Consider the following 21,359-nt stretch of genomic DNA (forward strand, 5'->3'; position numbering starts at 1 on the left):
TCCTAGTCTCTACTGACTGAGGTTTGATCTGAAGACATTCTAGTCTCTACTGACTGAGGTTTGATCTGAAGACCTCCTAGTCTCTACTGACTGAGGTTTGATCTGAAGACCTCCTAGTCTCTACTGACTGGGGTTTGATCTGAAGACCTCCTAGTCTCTACTGACTGGGGTTTGATCTGAAGACCTCCTAGTCTCTACTGTCTGAGGTTTGATCTGAAGACCTCCTAGTCTCTACTGACTGAGGTTTGATCTGAAGACCTCCTAGTCTCTACTGACTGAGGTTTGATCTGAAACCCTCCTAGTGTCTACTGTCTGAGGTTTGATCTGAAGACCTCCTAGTCTCTACTGACTGAGGTTTGATCTGAAGACCTCCTAGTCTCTACTGACTGAGGTTTGATCTGGATCCCTCCTAGTCTCTACTGACTGAGGCTTGATCTGAAGACCTCCTCGTCTCGACGGACTTAGGTTTGATCTGAAGACCTCCTAGTCTCTACTGTCTGAGGTTTGATCTGAAGATCTTCTAGTCTCTACTGACTGAGGTTTGATCTGAATACCTCCTAGTCTCTACTGTCCGAGGTTTGATCTGAAGACCTCCTAGTCTCTACTGACTGAGGTTTGATCTGAAGACCTCCTAGTCTCTACTGACTGAGGTTTGATCTGAAGACCTCCTAGTCTCTACTGACTGAGGTTTGATCTGAAGACCTCCTAGTCTCTACTGACTGAGGTTTGATCTGGATCCCTCCTCGTCTCGACGGACTTAGGTTTGATCTGAAGACCTCCTAGTCTCTACTGTCTGAGGTTTGATCTGAAGATCTTCTAGTCTCTACTGACTGAGGTTTGATCTGAAACCCCCCTAGTGTCTACTGTCTGAGGTTTGATCTGAAGACCTCCTAGTCTCTACTGACTGAGGTTTGATCTGAAGACCTCCTAGTCTCTACTGACTGAGGTTTGATCTGGATCCCTCCTAGTCTCTACTGACTGAGGTTTGATCTGAAGACCTCCTAGTCTCTACTGATTGAGGTTTGATCTGAAGACCTCCTAGTCTCCACTGACTGAGGTTTGATCTGAAGACCTCCTAGTCTCTACTGACTGAGGTTTGATCTGAAGACCTCCTAGTCTCTACTGACTGAGGTTTGATCTGAGACCTCCTAGTCTCTACTGACTGAGGTTTGATCTGAAGACCCCCTAGTCTCTACTGACTGAGGTTTGATCTGAAGACCTCCTAGTCTCTACTGACTGAGGTTTGATCTGAAGAACTCCTAGTCTCTACTGACTGAGGTTTGATCTGAAGACCTCCTAGTCTCTACTGTCTGAGGTTTGATCTGAAGACCTCCTAGTCTCTACTGACTGAGTTTGGATCTGGATCCCTCCTAGTCTCTACTGACAGAGGTTTGATCTGAAGACCTCCTAGTCTCTACTGACTGAGGTTTGATCTGAAGACCTCCTAGTCTCTACTGACTGAGGTTTGATCTGAAGATCTCCTAGTCTCTACTGACTGAGGTTTGATCTGAAGACCTCCTAGTCTCTACTGACAGAGGTTTGATCTGAAGACCCTCTAGTCTCTACTGACTGAGGTTTGATCTGAAGACCTCCTAGTCTCTACTGACTGAGGTTTGATCTGAAGACCTCCTAGTCTCTACTGACTGAGGTTTGATCTGAAGATCTCCTAGTCTCTACTGACTGAGGTTTGATCTGAAGACCTCCTAGTCTCTACTGACAGAGGTTTGATCTGAAGACCCTCTAGTCTCTACTGACTGAGGTTTGATCTGGATCCCTCCTAGTCTCTATCTGTAGATGGATGTAAAGACAACGTTAGTGTTTTCCTAGAGGATTCTAGAAGATCTCTAACCCATTCCAGATATATGTATATACATATACACTGTTTTTGACCCCAAGTCTCATGAGCTAAACATGAATTCATAGCTTATTAACATAAGAGACTACGGCTGTGTTAACACAAGAAGCCCAATTCTGATATTTTGCCTATATATTGGCAAAAGATTCTGATCTGATTGATCAAAAGACCAATTAGTGGCAAAAGATCAGAATTGGGGCTGCCTGTGTATGGTATTCCATGTATGCTGCTTACCCTGGTGCTGAAGGCTCCGAAGGGGCTGTCTGATTGGTTGTGGCTGTTCTGGGTGTCTCCATGAACCAGTGATATGTTGAAGCCATGGCCACACGAGCCAGGTGTGAGGTTGAGCTGTTCTGACCGGTAGATCCTGTGGGATCCACTGGAGGGATCAGTTGACGGCTCCAACACGTAGGATCTGTTTTCTAGTGAGATGAAGCCACTGGGAATACAAGAGTGATATTGATGAATCGATCAATCGATCATCAATCAATGAAGTAGAAGAATATTTCTTAAATGTCTGTCATGATGGGTTTTTTATACAGAATGTTGGACAATGGATCTCTTATTTTTATTTTAACCTTTATTTGACTTGGCAAGTCAGTTAAGAACAAATTCTTATTTTCAAAGACAGTGGGTTAACTGCCTGTTCAGGGACAGAATGACAGAGTTGTACCTTGTCAGCTCGGGGATTTGATCTTGCAACCCTTCAGGTTACTAGTCCAACGCTCTAACCACTAGGCTACGCTGCCGCCCCAACTGAGGTGCTTTGTGGGTAACACTACTTTTACCTCGTCGATAAAGTCTCACTGTGGAAACAAATCAAGAGGCAGACATTTGGCTTAATAAGAAATATAGTAATATCCGCCCCGGTGGTTTCTCATTCTCCGTCTGTCCGTGATGAGAGTCTCTTATTTCTCACCGTCAACTTTTCTCACACTAATAAAAACAGCCCTGGTGATTTAAAGTGACGTCTTCGTCCACTGAAACTGGGCCAAAACTCTGAGTTTTTATCAACCTCTTGACAACACTAATAACCACATAAACTTAACATTAAAAAACGCTCCCAAAGCCAGACTATAGCTGCCAACTAAAAACCCCGAAACAATTTGTCTTGGCCGTCGCGTCAGGCAGCATAGCACTCGTCAAACTAAGCCCTCTGCATCTGTCTATGCAGAAACAGGTTGCAGAGGGGCAGAAAAATGAGCGGCCTGTAAAACAGGGTCTTGCATCACAAACGGCACCCTATTCCCTATATAGTGCACTACTCTTAACAAGAACTCTATGGGGCTCTGGGTTAAAAGTAGTGCACTACATAGGGAATAGGGTACCAATTGGGAATGCACTCAAGGGCTTAACAATTACCCCTATCACTCCTTAGAGGAGGACAACTGTTGGCACGTTTTGGGAACGACATTCTTGATGATGTCCAGAAAAAATGAGCAGACAAGGCCAGTTACTCCTACTTGACATGTGTGAACGCTGAACGGTTCTCTTTCCCAGCTTTGCATGTCTTCACTGTGTTAAAGACTTGTATTACTCTGACTGTAGATCGTTGTCTTGGATCAATTAACACAGGGATACATTTCCATTTCCATTCATCACTGATACCCTGACTACACCGCTTGTGTCGCTTGCGCCAGCGTTACAAAATAAATTTAGAAATCTATGTTATTCAATTATTGGTACCCACACTGCTGGCGCGCCAACGAGCGTCTGCGTTGCCAAGGGATAAAATAGAAGTCCTTTCTATTTCTGACGCAGATCACGCTGCAAGTCCTGCCTCTCCCATCTCCTCATTGGTTATTAAAAGCAGGTACCCACGTGCCATCTCCTCATTGGTTATACCCACGTGGGTGATTGAAAGACAAACTGTTTTGCCGGTTGTCGTGGTAATAATAAGAGGAAGGAAGGAAGGAGGAGAGATGGCTAGAAACGATTCGGTTGACCGTTTTATGTGTTGATTAATTAGCGGAGTGGAGGACCTTGTGCATTTCAGGTAAAATAACAACTCAATGTTTAACGTTGTATCCCAGGACAAATTAGCTAGCAACAGCAAGGTAGCTAAATAAGACAAATTAGCTAGCAAGTGCAAGCTAGCTAAACAAGACAAATTAGCTAGCAAGTGCAAGCTAGCTAAATAAGACAAATTAGCTAGCAAGTGCAAGCTAGCTAAATAAGACAAATTAGCTAGCAAGTGCAAGCTAGCTAAATAAGACAAATTAGCTAGCAAGTGCAACCTAGCTAAATTGCCATAACGTTAAATGTTTACTGTTTTTCGACCTGTCCCCAAATTAATGTAATTGGTTCAGAGTTTGTTTTGATATTTTAACCTGCGTGTCGTGATCTCGTCTCGGGGACAAAATATATTTATGCATGATGGCGCACGATGGCGCACGATGGCGCACGCACGCAGCCGGTTTGGGTTTCGTGTAAGGTGTGTTTATATGGTAACTCTGTTAATCTTTAGTTTCAGAGAGAAACAGAGAACAACAACATTGATGATGAGAATGCCCGTTGCTTCAGGCTAATCTAACTGCTTGGCTAGTCGGACACTGGAGCTTTGAGGTTCATTAGACCATGGGGTAATGACATGACAATACATACAGGAGGCCCACTGACACACACACACACACACACACACACACACACACACACACACACACACACACACACACACACACACACACACACACACACACACACACACACACACACACACACACACACACACACACACACACACACACACACACACACACACACACACACACACTCACCTGAGACCTGAGCAGGTACTGAGGCTGACGTCAGAATAGATGTGTCCCTGCACCATTCCGTGGTAATAGCAGTTCGTCTGAGAAGAGAGTTTAACATACTGTTAGGACAAGGCCAGACTGTCAGGGTAGGTAGGAGGGGCAGGGAGGTAGGACAGAGAGTTTAACATACTGTTAGGACAAGGCCTGGCTGTCAGGGTAGGTAGGAGGGGCAGGATGGTAGGACAGTGGAGGAAGTATCTGGTTTGGAGTGAAAATACAGCTTCTGGCTATGGTCCAGACCCAGGCCATCTCCTGTGGTACCTATTGTCCAGACCCAGGCCATCTCCTGTGGTATCTATGGTCCAGACCCAGGCCATCTCCTGTGGTACCTATGGTCCAGACCCAGGCCATCTCCTGTGGTACCTATGGTCCAGACCCAGGCCATCTCCTGTGGTACCTATGGTCCAGACCCAGGCCATCTCCTGTGGTACCTATGGTCCAGACCCAGGCCATCTCCTGTGGTACCTATGGTCCAGACCCAGGCCATCTCCTGTGGTACCTATGGTCCAGACCCAGGCCATCTCCTGTGGTACCTATGGTCCAGACCCAGGCCATCTCCTGTGGTACCTATTGTCCAGACCCAGGCCATCTCCTGTGGTACCTATGGTCCAGACCCAGGCCATCGCCTGTGGTACCTATTGTCCAGACCCAGGCCATCTATGGTCCAGAGCCAGGCCATCTCCTGTGGTACCTATGGTCCAGACTCAGGCCATCTCCTGTGGTACCTATGGTCCAGACCCAGGCCATCTCCTGTGGTACCTATGGTCCAGACCCAGGCCATCTCCTGTGGTACCTATGGTCCAGACCCAGGCCATCTCCTGTGGTACCTATGGTCCAGACCCAGGCCATCTCCTGTGGTACCTATGGTCCAGACCCAGGCCATCTCCTGTGGTACCTATGGTCCAGACCCAGGCCATCTCCTGTGGTACCTATGGTCCAGACCCAGGCCATCTCCTGTGGTACCTATGGTCCAGACCCAGGCCCTCTCCTGTGGTACCTATTGTCCAGACCCAGGCCATCTATGGTCCAGAGCCAGGCCATCTCCTGTGGTACCTATGGTCCAGACCCAGGCCATCTCCTGTGGTACCTATGGTCCAGACCCAGGCCATCTCCTGTGGTACCTATGGTCCAGACCCAGGCACTTCCTCCCTGACTACTTCACTGCTGCACAGTAAAACATGGACATGTGGTTTCTCCACCTCTCCCTTCTCCAAATATAGACCTGTGTACATTCCAGGATTCGTCTTTACTCTTTTCCAAGGTGGTTGTTGTTCACCTGCTGCTGATTCCACATGTTCAGCGTCGGATCCGTTTTCTCAGAGAGAACCGTCATGTAACTATTGGTCCTTTACCGTGGAACTGGGAAGTTCCAGAAGGCCAGACCTTAGTCCTCTCTACAAAGCTTCTACTCTACCTTCTACGATGTTCCAGAAGACCAGATCTTAGTCCTCTCTACAAAGCTTCTACTCTACCTTCTACGATGTTCCAGAAGACCAGGCCTTAGTCCTCTCTACAAAGCTTCTACTCTACCTTCTACGATGTTCCAGAAGGCCAGACCTTAGTCCTCTCTACAAAGCTTCTACTCTGCTTTCTAGGATGTTCTAGAAGACCAGACCTTAGTCCTCTCTACAAAGCTTCTACTCTGCTTTCTAGGATGTTCCAGAAGACCAGACCTTAGTCCTCTCTCCAAAGCTTCTACTCTACCTTCTATGATGTTCCAGAAGACCAGACCTTAGTCCTCTCTACAAAGCTTCTACTCTACCTTCTAGGATGTTCCAGAAGACCAGGCCTTAGTCCTCTCTCCAAAGCTTCTACTCTACCTTCTAGGATGTTCCAGAAGACCAGGCCTTAGTCCTCTCTCCAAAGCTTCTACTCTACCTTCTACGATGTTCCAGAAGACCAGGCCTTAGTCCTCTCTACAAAGCTTCTACTCTACCTTCTACGATGTTCCAGAAGACCAGGCCTTAGTCCTCTCTACAAAGCTTCTACTCTACCTTCTACGATGTTCCAGAAGACCAGGCCTTAGTCCTCTCTACAAAGCTTCTACTCTACCTTCTACGATGTTCCAGAAGACCAGGCCTTAGTCCTCTCTACAAAGCTTCTACTCTACCTTCTAGGTTGTTCTAGAAGGCGTGTCTTAGTCCTTCCTCTCTCCAAAGCTTCTACTCTGGTGGCCTGTTGTGAATGTATCAAACTGGGGAGATTGGACTTCCCTGTTGTACACCTCTGTGAATGTATCAAACTGGGGAGATTGGACTTCCCTGTTGAACACCTCTGTGAATGTATCAAACTGGGGAGATTGGACTTCCCTGTTGAACACCTCTGTGAATGTATCAAACTGGGGAGATTGGACTTCCCTGTTGAACACCTCTGTGAATGTATCAAACTGGGGAGATTGGACTTCCCTGTTGAACACCTCTGTGAATGTATCAAACTGGGGAGATTGGACTTCCCTGTTGAACACTTCTGTGAATGTATCAAACTGGGGAGATCGGACTTCCCTGTTGAACACCTCTGTGAATGTATCAAACTGGGGAGATTGGACTTCCCTGTTGAACACCTCTGTGAATGTATCAAACTGGGGAGATCGGACTTCCCTGTTGAACATCTCTGTGAATGTATCAAACTGGGGAGATTGGACTTCCCTGTTGAACACCTCTGTGAATGTATCAAACTGGGGAGATTGGACTTCCCTGTTGAACACCTCTGTGAATGTATCAAACTGGGGAGATTGGACTTCCCTGTTGAACACCTCTGTGAATGTATCAAACTGGGGAGATTGAACTTCCCTGTTGAACACCTCTGTGAATGTATCAAACTGGGGAGATCGGACATCCCTGTTGAACATCTCTGTGAATGTATCAAACTGGGGAGATTGGACTTCCCTGTTGAACACCTCTGTGAATGTATCAAACTGGGGAGATCGGACTTCCCTGTTGTACACCTCTGTGAATGTATCAAACTGGGGAGATTGGACTTCCCTGTTGAACACCTCTGTGAATGTATCAAACTGGGGAGATTGGACTTCCCTGTTGAACACCTCTGTGAATGTATCAAACTGGGGAGATCGGACTTCCCTGTTGAACATCTCTGTGAATGTATCAAACTGGGGAGATTGGACTTCCCTGTTGAACACCTCTGTGAATGTATCAAACTGGGGAGATCGGACTTCCCTGTTGAACATCTCTGTGAATGTATCAAACTGGGGAGATTGGACTTCCCTGTTGAACACCTCTGTGAATGTATCAAACTGGGGAGATTGGACTTCCCTGTTGAACACCTCTGTGAATGTATCAAACTGGGGAGATTGGACTTCCCTGTTGAACACCTCTGTGAATGTATCAAACTGGGGAGATTGGACTTCCCTGTTGAACACCTCTGTGAATGTATCAAACTGGGGAGATTGGACTTCCCTGTTGAACACCTCTGTGAATGTATCAAACTGGGGAGATTGGACTTCCCTGTTGAACACCTCTGTGAATGTATCAAACTGGGGAGATTGGACTTCCCTGTTGAACACCTCTGTGAATGTATCAAACTTCCCTGTTGAACACCTCTGTGGGGAGACTTCCTGTTGAACACTTCTGTGAATGTATCAAACTGGGGAGATCGGACTTCCCTGTTGAACACCTCTGTGAATGTATCAAACTGGGGAGATTGGACTTCCCTGTTGAACACCTCTGTGAATGTATCAAACTGGGGAGATCGGACTTCCCTGTTGAACATCTCTGTGAATGTATCAAACTGGGGAGATTGGACTTCCCTGTTGAACACCTCTGTGAATGTATCAAACTGGGGAGATTGGACTTCCCTCTTGAACACCTCTGTGAATGTATCAAACTGGGGAGATTGGACTTCCCTGTTGAACACCTCTGTGAATGTATCAAACTGGGGAGATTGAACTTCCCTGTTGAACACCTCTGTGAATGTATCAAACTGGGGAGATCGGACATCCCTGTTGAACATCTCTGTGAATGTATCAAACTGGGGAGATTGGACTTCCCTGTTGAACACCTCTGTGAATGTATCAAACTGGGGAGATCGGACTTCCCTGTTGTACACCTCTGTGAATGTATCAAACTGGGGAGATTGGACTTCCCTGTTGAACACCTCTGTGAATGTATCAAACTGGGGAGATTGGACTTCCCTGTTGAACACCTCTGTGAATGTATCAAACTGGGGAGATCGGACTTCCCTGTTGAACATCTCTGTGAATGTATCAAACTGGGGAGATTGGACTTCCCTGTTGAACACCTCTGTGAATGTATCAAACTGGGGAGATCGGACTTCCCTGTTGTACACCTCTGTGAATGTATCAAACTGGGGAGATTGGACTTCCCTGTTGAACACCTCTGTGAATGTATCAAACTGGGGAGATTGGACTTCCCTGTTGAACACCTCTGTGAATGTATCAAACTGGGGAGATTGGACTTCCCTGTTGAACACCTCTGTGAATGTATCAAACTGGGGAGATCGGACTTCCCTGTTGAACACCTCTGTGAATGTTGTACACCTCTGTGAATGTACAATCTATCAAACCTGTATTTTGTTCATAATTACCATGTGTTTATTCTTAGACTTTTTGTATGGATACAATACGTTTTGAGCTCTTGTATTTTAACAATCTGTCATGAAGGACGAGGCTCTCCCTTCCTGTGTCTGGTACGTCCTCTGAGTGAGGAACAATGCCTGGAAAGTCTTCCATTACAGAGAGCTATAAAACAGACAAATGAAAGAGGAAGGACGGAGAAGTGAAGAGGCTATCACTCATCACTCCCTCTCTCCCTCCCTCACTCATCACTCCCTCCCTCCCTCACTCACCACTCCCTCCCTCTGTCTAATACCTTGCCTCTGACAGACGCTAAGCTGGCATAAAATACTGATACATGAAATGGGGGAATGAAAGGGCTCAGATTCCTCCCTCCCCTAACTCCCTCCAGACAGGCCAATAAATTACCAATGGATCAGTCCGTCTGAGACTGATGGAAGACTGGAAGACTGGGCCAATCCAGTCTGAGTCCCACACTCCCATGAAGGGACTCAGTCACTAGGGGACTGTAGAACCCTCAAGTCCCACACTCCCATGAAGGGACCCAGTCACTAGGGGACTGTAGAACCCTCCAGTCTGAGTCCCACACTCCCATGAAGAGACCCAGTCACTAGGGGACTGTAGAACCCTCCAGTCTGACACTCCCATGAAGAGACCCAGTCACCAGGGGACTGTAGAACCCTCCAGTCTGAGTCCCACACTCCCATGAAGAGACCCAGTCACTAGGGGACTGTAGAACCCTCCAGTCTGACACTCCCATGAAGAGACCCAGTCACTAGGGGACCCAGTCACCAGGGGACTGTAGAACCCTCCAGTCTGAGTCCCACACTCCCATGAAGGGACCCAGTCACTAGGGGACTGTAGAACCCTCCAGTCTGACACTCCCATGAAGAGACCCAGTCACTAGGGGACTGTAGAACCCTCCAGTCTGACACTCCCATGAAGGGACCCAGTCACTAGGGGACTGTAGAACCCTCCAGTCTGAGTCCCACACTCCCATGAAGGGACCCAGTTACTAGGGGACTGTAGAACCCTCCAGTCTGAGTCCCACACTCCCATGAAGAGACCCAGTCACTAGGGGACTGTAGAACCCTCCAGTCTGAGTCCCACACTCCCATGAAGAGACCCAGTCACTAGGGGACTGTAGAACCCTCCAGTCTGACACTCCCATGAAGGGATCCAGTCACTAGGGGACTGTAGAACCATCCAGTCTGACACTCCCATGAAGAGACCCAGTCACTAGGGGACTGTAGAACCATCCAGTCTGACACTCCCATGAAGAGACCCAGTCACTAGGGGACTGTAGAACCCTCCAGTCTGACACTCCCATGAAGGGACCCAGTCACTAGGGGACTGTAGAACCCTCCAGTCTGACACTCCCATGAAGAGACCCAGTCACTAGGGGACTGTAGAACCCTCCAGTCTGAGTCCCACACTCCCATGAAGAGACCCAGTCACTAGGGGACTGTAGAACCCTCCAGTCTGACACTCCCATGAAGGGACCCAGTCACTAGGGGACTGTAGAACCCTCCAGTCTGACACTCCCATGAAGAGACCCAGTCACTAGGGGACTGTAGAACCCTCCAGTCTGAGTCCCACACTCCCATGAAGAGACCCAGTCACTAGGGGACTGTAGAACCCTCCAGTCTGACACTCCCATGAAGGGACCCAGTCACTAGGGGACTGTAGAACCCTCCAGTCTGACACTCCCATGAAGGGACCCAGTCACTAGGGGACTGTAGAACCCTCCAGTCTGACACTCCCATGAAGGGACCCAGTCACTAGGGGACTGTAGAACCATCCAGTCTGACACTCCCATGAAGAGACCCAGTCACTAGAGGACTGTAGAACCCTCCAGTCTGACACTCCCATGAAGGGACCCAGTCACTAGGGGACTGTAGAACCCTCCAGTCTGACACTCCCATGAAGGGACCCAGTCACTAGGGGACTGTAGAACCCTCCAGTCTGAGTCCCACACTCCCATGAAGGGACCCAGTCACTAGGGGACTGTAGAACCCTCCAGTCTGACACTCCCATGAAGGGACCCAGTCACTAGGGGACTGTAGAACCCTCCAGTCTGACACTCCCATGAAGGGACCCAGTCACTAGGGGACTGTAGAACCCTCCAGTCTGACACTCCCATGAAGAGACCCAGTCACTAGGGGACTGTAGAACCCTCCAGTCTGACACTCCCATGAAGAGACCCAGTCACTAGGGGACTGTAGAACCCTCCAGTCTGAGTCCCACACTCCCATGAAGGGACCCAGTCACTAGGGGACTGTAGAACCCTCCAGTCTGACACTCCCATGAAGAGACCCAGTCACTAGGGGACTGTAGAACCCTCCAGTCTGAGTCCCACACTCCCATGAAGAGACCCAGTCACTAGGGGACTGTAGAACCCTCCAGTCTGACACTCCCATGAAGAGACCCAGTCACTAGGGGACTGTAGAACCCTCCAGTCTGACACTCCCATGAAGAGACCCAGTCACTAGGGGACTGTAGAACCCTCCAGTCTGAGTCCCACACTCCCATGAAGAGACCCAGTCACTAGGGGACTGTAGAACCCTCCAGTCTGACACTCCCATGAAGGGACCCAGTCACTAGGGGACTGTAGAACCCTCCAGTCTGACACTCCCATGAAGGGACCCAGTCACTAGGGGACTGTAGAACCCTCCAGTCTGAGTCCCACACTCCCATGAAGAGACCCAGTCACTAGGGGACTGTAGAACCCTCCAGTCTGACACTCCCATGAAGAGACCCAGTCACTAGGGGACTGTAGAACCCTCCAGTCTGACACTCCCATGAAGAGACCCAGTCACTAGAGGACTGTAGAACCCTCCAGTCTGACACTCCCATGAAGAGACCCAGTCACTAGGGGACTGTAGAACCCTCCAGTCTGACACTCCCATGAAGGGACCCAGTCACTAGGGGACTGTAGAACCCTCCAGTCTGACACTCCCATGAAGAGACCCAGTCACTAGAGGACTGTAGAACCCTCCAGTCTGACACTCCCATGAAGAGACCCAGTCACTAGGGGACTGTAGAACCCTCCAGTCTGACACTCCCATGAAGAGACCCAGTCACTAGAGGACTGTAGAACCCTCCAGTCTGACACTCCCATGAAGAGACCCAGTCACTAGAGGACTGTAGAACCCTCCAGTCTGACACTCCCATGAAGAGACCCAGTCACTAGGGGACTGTAGAACCCTCCAGTCTGACACTCCCATGAAGAGACCCAGTCACTAGGGGACTGTAGAACCCTCCAGTCTGACACTCCCATGAAGAGACCCAGTCACCAGGGGACTGTAGAACCCTCCAGTCTGACACTCCCATGAAGAGACCCAGTCACTAGGGGACTGTAGAACCCTCCAGTCTGACACTCCCATGAAGAGACCCAGTCACTAGGGGACTGTAGAACCCTCCAGTCTGACACTCCCATGAAGAGACCCAGTCACCAGGGGACTGTAGAACCCTCCAGTCTGAGTCCCACACTCCCATGAAGAGACCCAGTCACTAGAGGACTGTAGAACCCTCCAGTCTGACACTCCCATGAAGAGACCCAGTCACTAGGGGACTGTAGAACCCTCCAGTCTGACACTCCCATGAAGAGACCCAGTCACTAGGGGACTGTAGAACCCTCCAGTCTGACACTCCCATGAAGAGACCCAGTCACTAGGGGACTGTAGAACCCTCCAGTCTGACACTCCCATGAAGAGACCCAGTCACTAGGGGACTGTAGAACCCTCCAGTCTGACACTCCCATGAAGAGACCCAGTCACTAGGGGACTGTAGAACCCTCCAGTCTGACACTCCCATGAAGAGACCCAGTCACCAGGGTATCCGGTCACTAGGGGATCCGGTCACTAGGGGATCCAGGTACTAGGGTACTCAGTCACTAGGGGACCCAGTCACGAGGGGATCCGGTCACGAGGGGTTTGAGTCACTAGGGGATCCTGTCACTAGGGGATCCAGTCACTAGGGGATCCGGTCACTAGGGGATCCAGTCACTAGGGGATCCTGTCACTAGGGGATCCAGTCACTAGGGGATCCGGTCACTAGGGGATCCAGTCACTAGGGGATCGTGTCACTAGGGGACCCAGTCACTAGGGGGACTGGGGGAATAGCAGGGACTGGTGAGGTGATGTGGGTCGAGATGTCCCCTGCTGAGGGGGGAGGAGCTTTCGTTATGTCCCCTGCTGTGGGGGGGAGGAGATTTCGTTATGTCTCCTGCTGAGGGGGCTTTCGTTATGTCACCAGTTGAGGGGGGGGGGAGCTTTCATTATGTCCCCTGCTGAGGGGAGGAGCTTTCGTTATGTCCCCTGCTGAGAGGGGTAGGAGCTTTCGTTATGTCCACTGCTGAGGGGAGGAGCTTTCGTTATGGATTAGTCTGACCCGGTCCACAGCAGGATCAACTGAAACATGATGCTCTGTGTGGAACAAATTGTCCAGGTCAATGTGTGGGTTGAACACGTACTGCATGACAGAAGCGAGATGTTCGCATTTTCATGAATGTTCCGTAAGGTCCTTCTGTAGCTCAGTTGGTAGAGCATGGCGCTTGTAACGCCAGGGTAGTGGGTTCGTTTCCCGGGACCACCCATTCGTAGAATGTATGCACACATGACTGTAAGTCGCTTTGGATAAAAGCGTCTGCTAAATGGCATATATTATTATTATTATTATTATTATTATTATTATTATTATTATAAGGTTTAACCGTTTGCCATGTATCAAGTCCGTGGTTAAATTCCTCCTTTCACGGTGTTTCGTCTTGTATATTTACAGTAACTTCTTCACTTTGGGAAACGTATTAGGGAACAATGGACTGGACACAAAAAGACCAAGCAAGCAGACCACATCTTCTTTGACAGAATGAACTGCCACTACCCACAATACACCTCTCCTCTCCACTGTCCCACCCCACCATAGCAGCTTCAGCAGACAGACTGAACTGGGTGCCACTACCCACAATACAACTCTCCTCTCCACTGTCCCACCACAGCAGCTTCCACTAGCCACTACCCACAATACAACTCTCCTCTCCACTGTTCCACCACTGCAGCTTCAGCAGCTAGCCACTACCCACAATACACCTCTCCTCTCCACTGTCCCACCACAGCAGCTTCAGCAGCTATCCACTACCCACAATATACCTCTCCTCTCCACTGTCCCACCACAGCAGCTTCAGCAGCTAGCCACTACCCACAATACACCTCTCCTCTCCACTGTCCCACCACAGCAGCTTCAGCAGACAGACTGAACTGTGGGTACTAGCCACTACCCACAATACACCTCTCCTCTCCACTGTCCCACCACAGCAGCTTCAGCAGACAGACTGAACTGTGGGTACTAGCCACTACCCACAATACACCTCTCCTCTCCACTGTCCCACCACAGCAGCTTCAGCAGACAGACTGAACTGTGGGTACTAGACTGAACTGATATTACAGGAGCGTCAACATTTCCTTCAGTCCGTTTTTCCTCTAAACGGAGGGACGACAACCCCTCATCCTGACAGGTTCAGGGGTTCAACAAGAGGTCTCTGAGCTCCATAGAGAGAGGGAAGAACAACAGCATGGTAATAGGAATGAAGTATGCCTTGTTATTGTATGGTAATAGGTATGAAGTATGCCTTGTTATTGTATGGTAATAGGAATGAAGTATGCCTTGTTATTGTATGGTAATAGGAATGAAGTATGCCTTGTTATTGTATGGTAATAGGAATGAAGTATGCCTTGTTATTGTATGGTAATAGGAATGAAGTATGCATTGTTATTGTATGGTAATAGGTATGAAGTAGGCCTTGTTATTGTATGGTAATAGGAATGAAGTATGCCTTGTTATTGTATGGTAATAGGTATGAAGTATGCCTTGTTATTGTATGGTAATAGGTATGAAGTATGCCTTGTTATTGTATGGTAATAGGAATGAAGTATGCCTTGTTATTGTATGGTAATAGGTATGAAGTATGCCTTGTTATTGTATGGTAATAGGTATGAAGTATGCCTTGTTATTGTATGGTAATAGGTATGAAGTAGGCCTTGTTATTGTACGGTAATAGGAATGAAGTATGCCTTGTTATTGTATGGTAATAGGAATGAAGTATGCCTTGTTATTGTATGGTAATAGGTATGAAGTAGGCCTTGTTATTGTATGGTAATAGGTATGAAGTATGCCTTGTATGGTAATAGGAATGAAGTATGCCTTGTTATTGTATGGTAATAGGTATGAAGTATGCCTTGTTATTGTATGGTAATAGGTATGAAGTATGCCTTGTTATTGTACGGTAATAGGAATGAAGTATGCCTTGTTATTGTAAGGTATGAAGTATGCCTTGTTATTGTATGGTAATAGGTATGAAGTATGCCTTGTTATTGTATGGTAATAGGTATGAAGTATGCCTTGTTATTGTATGGTAATAGGTATGAAGTATGCCTTGTTATTGTATGGTAATAGGAATGAAGTATGCCTTGTTATTGTATGGTAATAGGAATGAAGTATGCCTTGTTATTGTATGGTAATAGGTATGAAGTATGCCTTGTTATTGTATGGTAATAGGTATGAAGTATGCCTTGTTATTGTATGGTAATAGGTATGAAGTATGCCTTGTATGGTAATAGGAATGAAGTATGCCTTGTTATTGTATGGTAATAGGTATGAAGTATGCCTTGTTATTGTATGGTAATATGTATGAAGTATGCCTTGTTATTGTATGGTAATAGGTATGAAGTATGCCTTGTTATTGTACAGTAATAGGTATGAAGTATGCCTTGTTATTGTATGGTAATAGGTATGAAGTATGCCTTGTTATTGTATGGTAATAGGTATGAAGTATGCCTTGTTATTGTATGGTAATAGGAATGAAGTATGCCTTGTTATTGTATGGTAATAGGTATGAAGTATGCCTTGTTATTGTACGGTAATAGGTATGAAGTATGCCTTGTTATTGTATGGTAATAGGCATGAAGTATGCCTTGTTATTGTATGTAATAGGTATGAAGTATGCCTTGTTATTGTATGGTAATAGGTATGAAGTATGCCTTGTTATTGTAAGGTAATATGAATGAAGTATGCCTTGTTATTGTAAGGTAATAGGAATGAAGTATGCCTTGTTATTGTATGGTAATAGGAATGAAGTATGCCTTGTTATTGTATGGTAATAGGTATGAAGTATGCCTGGTTATTGTATGGTAATAGGTATGAAGTATGCCTTGTTATTGTATGGTAATAGGTATGAAGTATGCCTTGTTATTGTATGGTAATAGGAATGAAGTATGCCTTGTTATTGTATGGTAATAGGTATGAAGTATGCCTTGTTATTGTATGGTAATAGGTATGAAGTATGCCTTGTTATTGTATGGTAATAGGTATGAAGTATGCCTTGTTATTGTATGGTAATAGGAATGAAGTATGCCTTGTTATTGTACGGTAATAGGAATGAAGTATGCCTTGTTATTGTATGGTAATAGGAATGAAGTATGCCTTGTCATTGTATGGTAATAGGTATGAAGTATGCCTTGTTATTGTATGGTAATAGGAATGAAGTATGCCTTGTTTTTGTATGGTAATAGGCATGACGTATGCCTTGTATGGTAATAGGTATGAAGTATGCCTTGTTATTGTATGGTAATAGGCATGAAGAATGCATTGTTATTGTATGGTAATAGGCATGAAGTATGCCTTGTTATTGTATGGTAATAGGTATGAAGTATGCCTTGTTATTGTATGGTAATAGGTATGAAGTATGCCTTGTTATTGTATGGTAATAGGTATGAAGTATGCCTTGTATGGTAATAGGTATGAAGTATGCCTTGTTATTGTATGGTAATAGGTATGAAGTATGCCTTGTTATTGTATGGTAATAGGTATGACGTATGCCTTGTTATTGTATGGTAATATGAATGAAGTATGCCTTGTTATTGTATGGTAATAGGTATGAAGTATGCCTTGTTATTGTATGGTAATAGGTATGAAGTATGCCTTGTTATTGTATGGTAATAGGTATGAAGTATGCCTTGTATGGTAATAGGTATGAAGTATGCCTTGTTATTGTATGGTAATAGGTATGAAGTATGCCTTGTTATTGTATGGTAATAGGTATGAAGTATGCCTTGTTATTGTATGGTAATAGGTATGAAGTATGCCTTGTATGGTAATAGGTATGAAGTATGCCTTGTTATTGTATGGTAATAGGCATGAAGTATGCCTTGTTATTGTATGGTAATAGGCATGAAGTATGCCTTGTTATTGTATGGTAATACGTATGAAGTATGCCTTGTATGGTAATAGGCATGAAGTATGCCTTGTTATTGTATGGTAATAGGCATGAAGTATGCCTTGTTATTGTATGGTAATAGGTATGAAGTATGCCTTGTATGGTAATAGGTATGAAGTATGCCTTGTTATTGTATGGTAATAGGTATGAAGTATGCCTTGTTATTGTATGGTAATAGGAATGAAGTATGCCTTGTTATTGTACGGTAATAGGAATGAAGTATGCCTTGTTATTGTATGGTAATAGGAATGAAGTATGCCTTGTTATTGTATGGTAATATGAATGAAGTATGCCTTGTTATTGTATGGTAATATGTATGAAGTAGGCCTTGTTATTGTATGGTAATAGGTATGAAGTATGCCTTGTTATTGTATGGTAATAGGTATGAAGTATGCCTTGTTATTGTATGGTAATAGGTATGAAGTATGCCGTGTTATTGTATGGTAATAGGAATGAAGTATGCCTTGTTATTGTATGGTAATAGGAATGAAGTATGCCTTGTTATTGTATGGTAATAGGTATGAAGTATGCCTTGTTATTGTATGGTAATAGGTATGAAGTATGCCTAGTATGGTAATAGGTATGAAGTATGCCTTGTTATTGTATGGTAATAGGTATGAAGTATGCCTTGTTATTGTATGGTAATAGGTATGAAGTATGCCTTGTTATTGTATGGTAATAGGTATGAAGTATGCCTTGTTATTGTATGGTAATAGGTATGAAGTATGCCTTGTTATTGTATGGTAATAGGTATGAAGTATGCCTTGTTATTGTATGGTAATAGGAATTAAGTATGCCTTGTTATTGTATGGTAATAGGTATGAAGTATGCCTTGTTATTGTATGGTAATAGGTATGAAGTATGCCTTGTTATTGTATGGTAATAGGTATGAAGTATGCCTTGTTATTGTATGGTAATAGGTATGAAGTATGCCTTGTTATTGTATGGTAATAGGAATGAAGTATGCCTTGTTATTGTATGGTAATAGGTATGAAGTATGCCTTGTTATTGTATGGTAATAGGTATGAAGTATGCATTGTTATTGTATGGTAATAGGTATGAAGTATGCCTTGTATGGTAATAGGTATGAAGTATGCCTTGTTATTGTATGGTAATAGGTATGAAGTATGCCTTGTTATTGTTTGGTAATAGGTATGAAGTATGCCTTGTTATTGTATGGTAATAGGTATGAAGTAGGCCTTGTTATTGTATGGTAATAGGTATGAAGTATGCATTGTTGCCAAGTGGTTCTATCAATCTAGGACATAGAGATGTCTTAACCCTCATAGCATGGTTCCTCTCTTGGTTTCTTCCTAGGTTCTGGCCTTTATAGGGAGTTTTTAATAGCCACCGCGCTTCTACGCCTGCATTGCTTGCTGGTTTGGGGTTTTAGGCTGGGTTTCTGTACAGCACTTTGTGACAACAGCTGATGTAAGAAGGGCTTTATAAATTGATTTGATTTGATTTGACTTACCTCCAAATTGTGAGACTCCATTAGACTTAATACTGTACTGTGAGGTTGTGAGCCTCCATTAGACTTAATACTGTACTGTGATGTTGTGAGACTCCATTAGACTTAATATCATACCGAAAGGTTGTGAGACTCCATTAGACTTAATACCGTACTGTGAGGTTGTGAGACTCCATTAGACTTAATATCATACCGAGAGGTTGTGAGACTCCATTAGACTTAATACTGTACTTGAGGTTGTGAGCCTCCATTAGACTTATCGTCTTCTGGAGCACAGTTGGTTTGGCGCTTGTAACGCCAGGGTAGTGGGTTTCTGATTCCCGGGACCACCCATACGTTGTATGCACACATGACTGTAAGTCGCTTTGGATAAAAGCTAAATGGCATATATTATTATTATTATATTAATATCATTTAGACTTACCTAACGTGAGGTTGTGAGACTCCATTAGACTTAATACTGTACTGTGAGGTTGTGAGACTCCATTAGACTTAATACTGTACTGTGAGGTTGTGAGACTCCATTAGACTTAATACTATACTTTGAGGTTGTGAGACTCCATTAGACTTAATACTGTACTGTGATGTTGTGAGACTCCATTAGACTTAATACCGTACTGTGATGTTGTGAGACTCCATTAGACTTAATACCGTACCATGAGGTTGTGAGACTCCATTAGACTTAACACCGTACCGTGATGTTGTGAGACTCCATTAGACTTAATACCGTACTGTGATGTTGTGAGACTCCATTAGACTTAATACCGTACTGTGATGTTGTGAGACTCCATTAGACTTAATACCGTACTGTGATGTTGTGAGACTCCATTAGACTTAATACCGTACCATGAGGTTGTGAGACTCCATTAGACTTAACACCGTACCGTGATGTTGTGAGACTCCATTAGACTTAATACCGTACTGTGATGTTGTGAGACTCCATTAGACTTAATACCGTACTGTGATGTTGTGAGACTCCATTAGACTTAATACCGTACTGTGATGTTGTGAGACTCCATTAGACTTAATACCGTACTGTGAGGTTGTGAGACTCCATTAGACTTAATACCGTACCGTGAGGTTGTGAGACTCCATTAGACTTAATACCGTACTGTGAGGTTGTGAGACTCCATTAGACTTAATACCGTACCGTGAGGTTGTGAGAGCCGGTGACCGCGCTGCCGTCTTCCAGGTAGTGTGTTTCTGTGTAGTGACTGGCAAACAGACCACTAGAAATAAGACACAAAAAGAGCAAGAGTTAAGAGAAGGGAATCTCAAAGAGCACAGCTCATCGTGAGGGACACATTTAGAGAGAGGGCTGGGAGGAGAGAGAGGCCTGGGAGCGGAGGAGAGAGGGATGGGAGGGGAGAGAGGCCTGGGAGCGGAGGAGAGAGGGATGGGAGAGGGAGGGAGGGAGGAGAGAGGGTTGGGAGGGGAGAGAGGGAGGGAGGGCTGGGATGGGAGGAGGAGAGAGGGATGGGAGGAGGAGAGAGGGATGGGAGGGGAGAGAGGGATGGGAGGGGAGGAGAGAGAGGAGAGAGGGATGGGAGGGGAGGAGGCCTGGGAGCGGAGGAGAGAGGGATGGGGGGGGAGAGAGGAGAGAGGATGGGAGGGAGGGAGGGAGGGAGGAGAGAGGGATGGGAGGGAGGAGAGAGGGTTGGGAGAGAGAGAGGAGAGAGGGCTGGGATGGGAGGGAGGTGAGAGGGATGGGAGGAGGGAGAGAGGGATGGGAGGGGAAAGAGAGGGATGGGAGGGGCTGAGAGGGAGGAGAGAGGGCTGGAAGGGTGAGAGAGGAGGGGAGGGGAGGGGGAGAGAGGAGAGAGGGCTGAGAAGGAGGAGAGGGCTGAGAGGGAGGACAGAGCTGAGAGGGAGGAGAGGGCTGGGAGAGGGGAGAGAGGGCTGGGAGGGAGGAGAGGGCTGGAAGGGGAGAGAGAGAGAGGGAGGGACCAGCAGCAGGGGTAGATCCTGGAACTACTATGAGCTCACACAAACACTGGGAACCCTGATGAGTTGATTATTACAGCGTGGTGTGTGTGTGTGTGTGTGTGTGTGTGTGTGTGTGTGTGTGTGGGTGTGTGTGTGCGTGTGTGTGTGTGTGCTTGTGTGTCTGTGTGTTTGTGTGCGCGTGTGTGTGTGTGTTTGTGTGTGTGCGTGCCCGTGTGTGTGTGTGTGTGTGACCTCAGGACAGCCAGATGAGGAACACCCATCACAGACAGCTTGAGAGTCTTCCTGACCTCACTGCTAGGACTGTTCGGGTAGATCCTGGAGTCTGGCCCTTGTCAGGAACATGATGTTTCCTGGACCCTGCTTTCATAACCCACAAAACAAACCACAGAACTGGCAGTGATCCCCCGGATCAAAGCCAGGCTGGAAAGAGCAGAAAAGTCCAATCGAAT

The 21,359-nt window shown here is 46.2% G+C and overlaps 1 protein-coding gene across 1 annotated transcript; it reads right to left on the reverse strand.

Annotated features, from left to right (window-relative positions):
• Nucleotides 1–2,089: 2,089 nt before the first annotated feature.
• On the reverse strand, nucleotides 2,090–20,231 carry LOC127919330 (zinc metalloproteinase/disintegrin-like; the record flags this gene model as incomplete). Its single annotated transcript, XM_052502840.1, has 3 exons — nucleotides 20,114–20,231; nucleotides 4,633–4,709; nucleotides 2,090–2,294 (listed from the first exon to the last, which is right to left on the reverse strand). Coding segments are annotated over exons 2-3 (261 nt in total), but the record flags the coding sequence as incomplete, so codon positions are not given.
• Nucleotides 20,232–21,359: the final 1,128 nt, after the last annotated feature.

Source organism: Oncorhynchus keta, unplaced genomic scaffold (genome assembly GCF_023373465.1).
Source record: "Oncorhynchus keta strain PuntledgeMale-10-30-2019 unplaced genomic scaffold, Oket_V2 Un_contig_16364_pilon_pilon, whole genome shotgun sequence".
NCBI classification, from domain to species: Eukaryota; Metazoa; Chordata; class Actinopteri; order Salmoniformes; family Salmonidae; genus Oncorhynchus; species Oncorhynchus keta.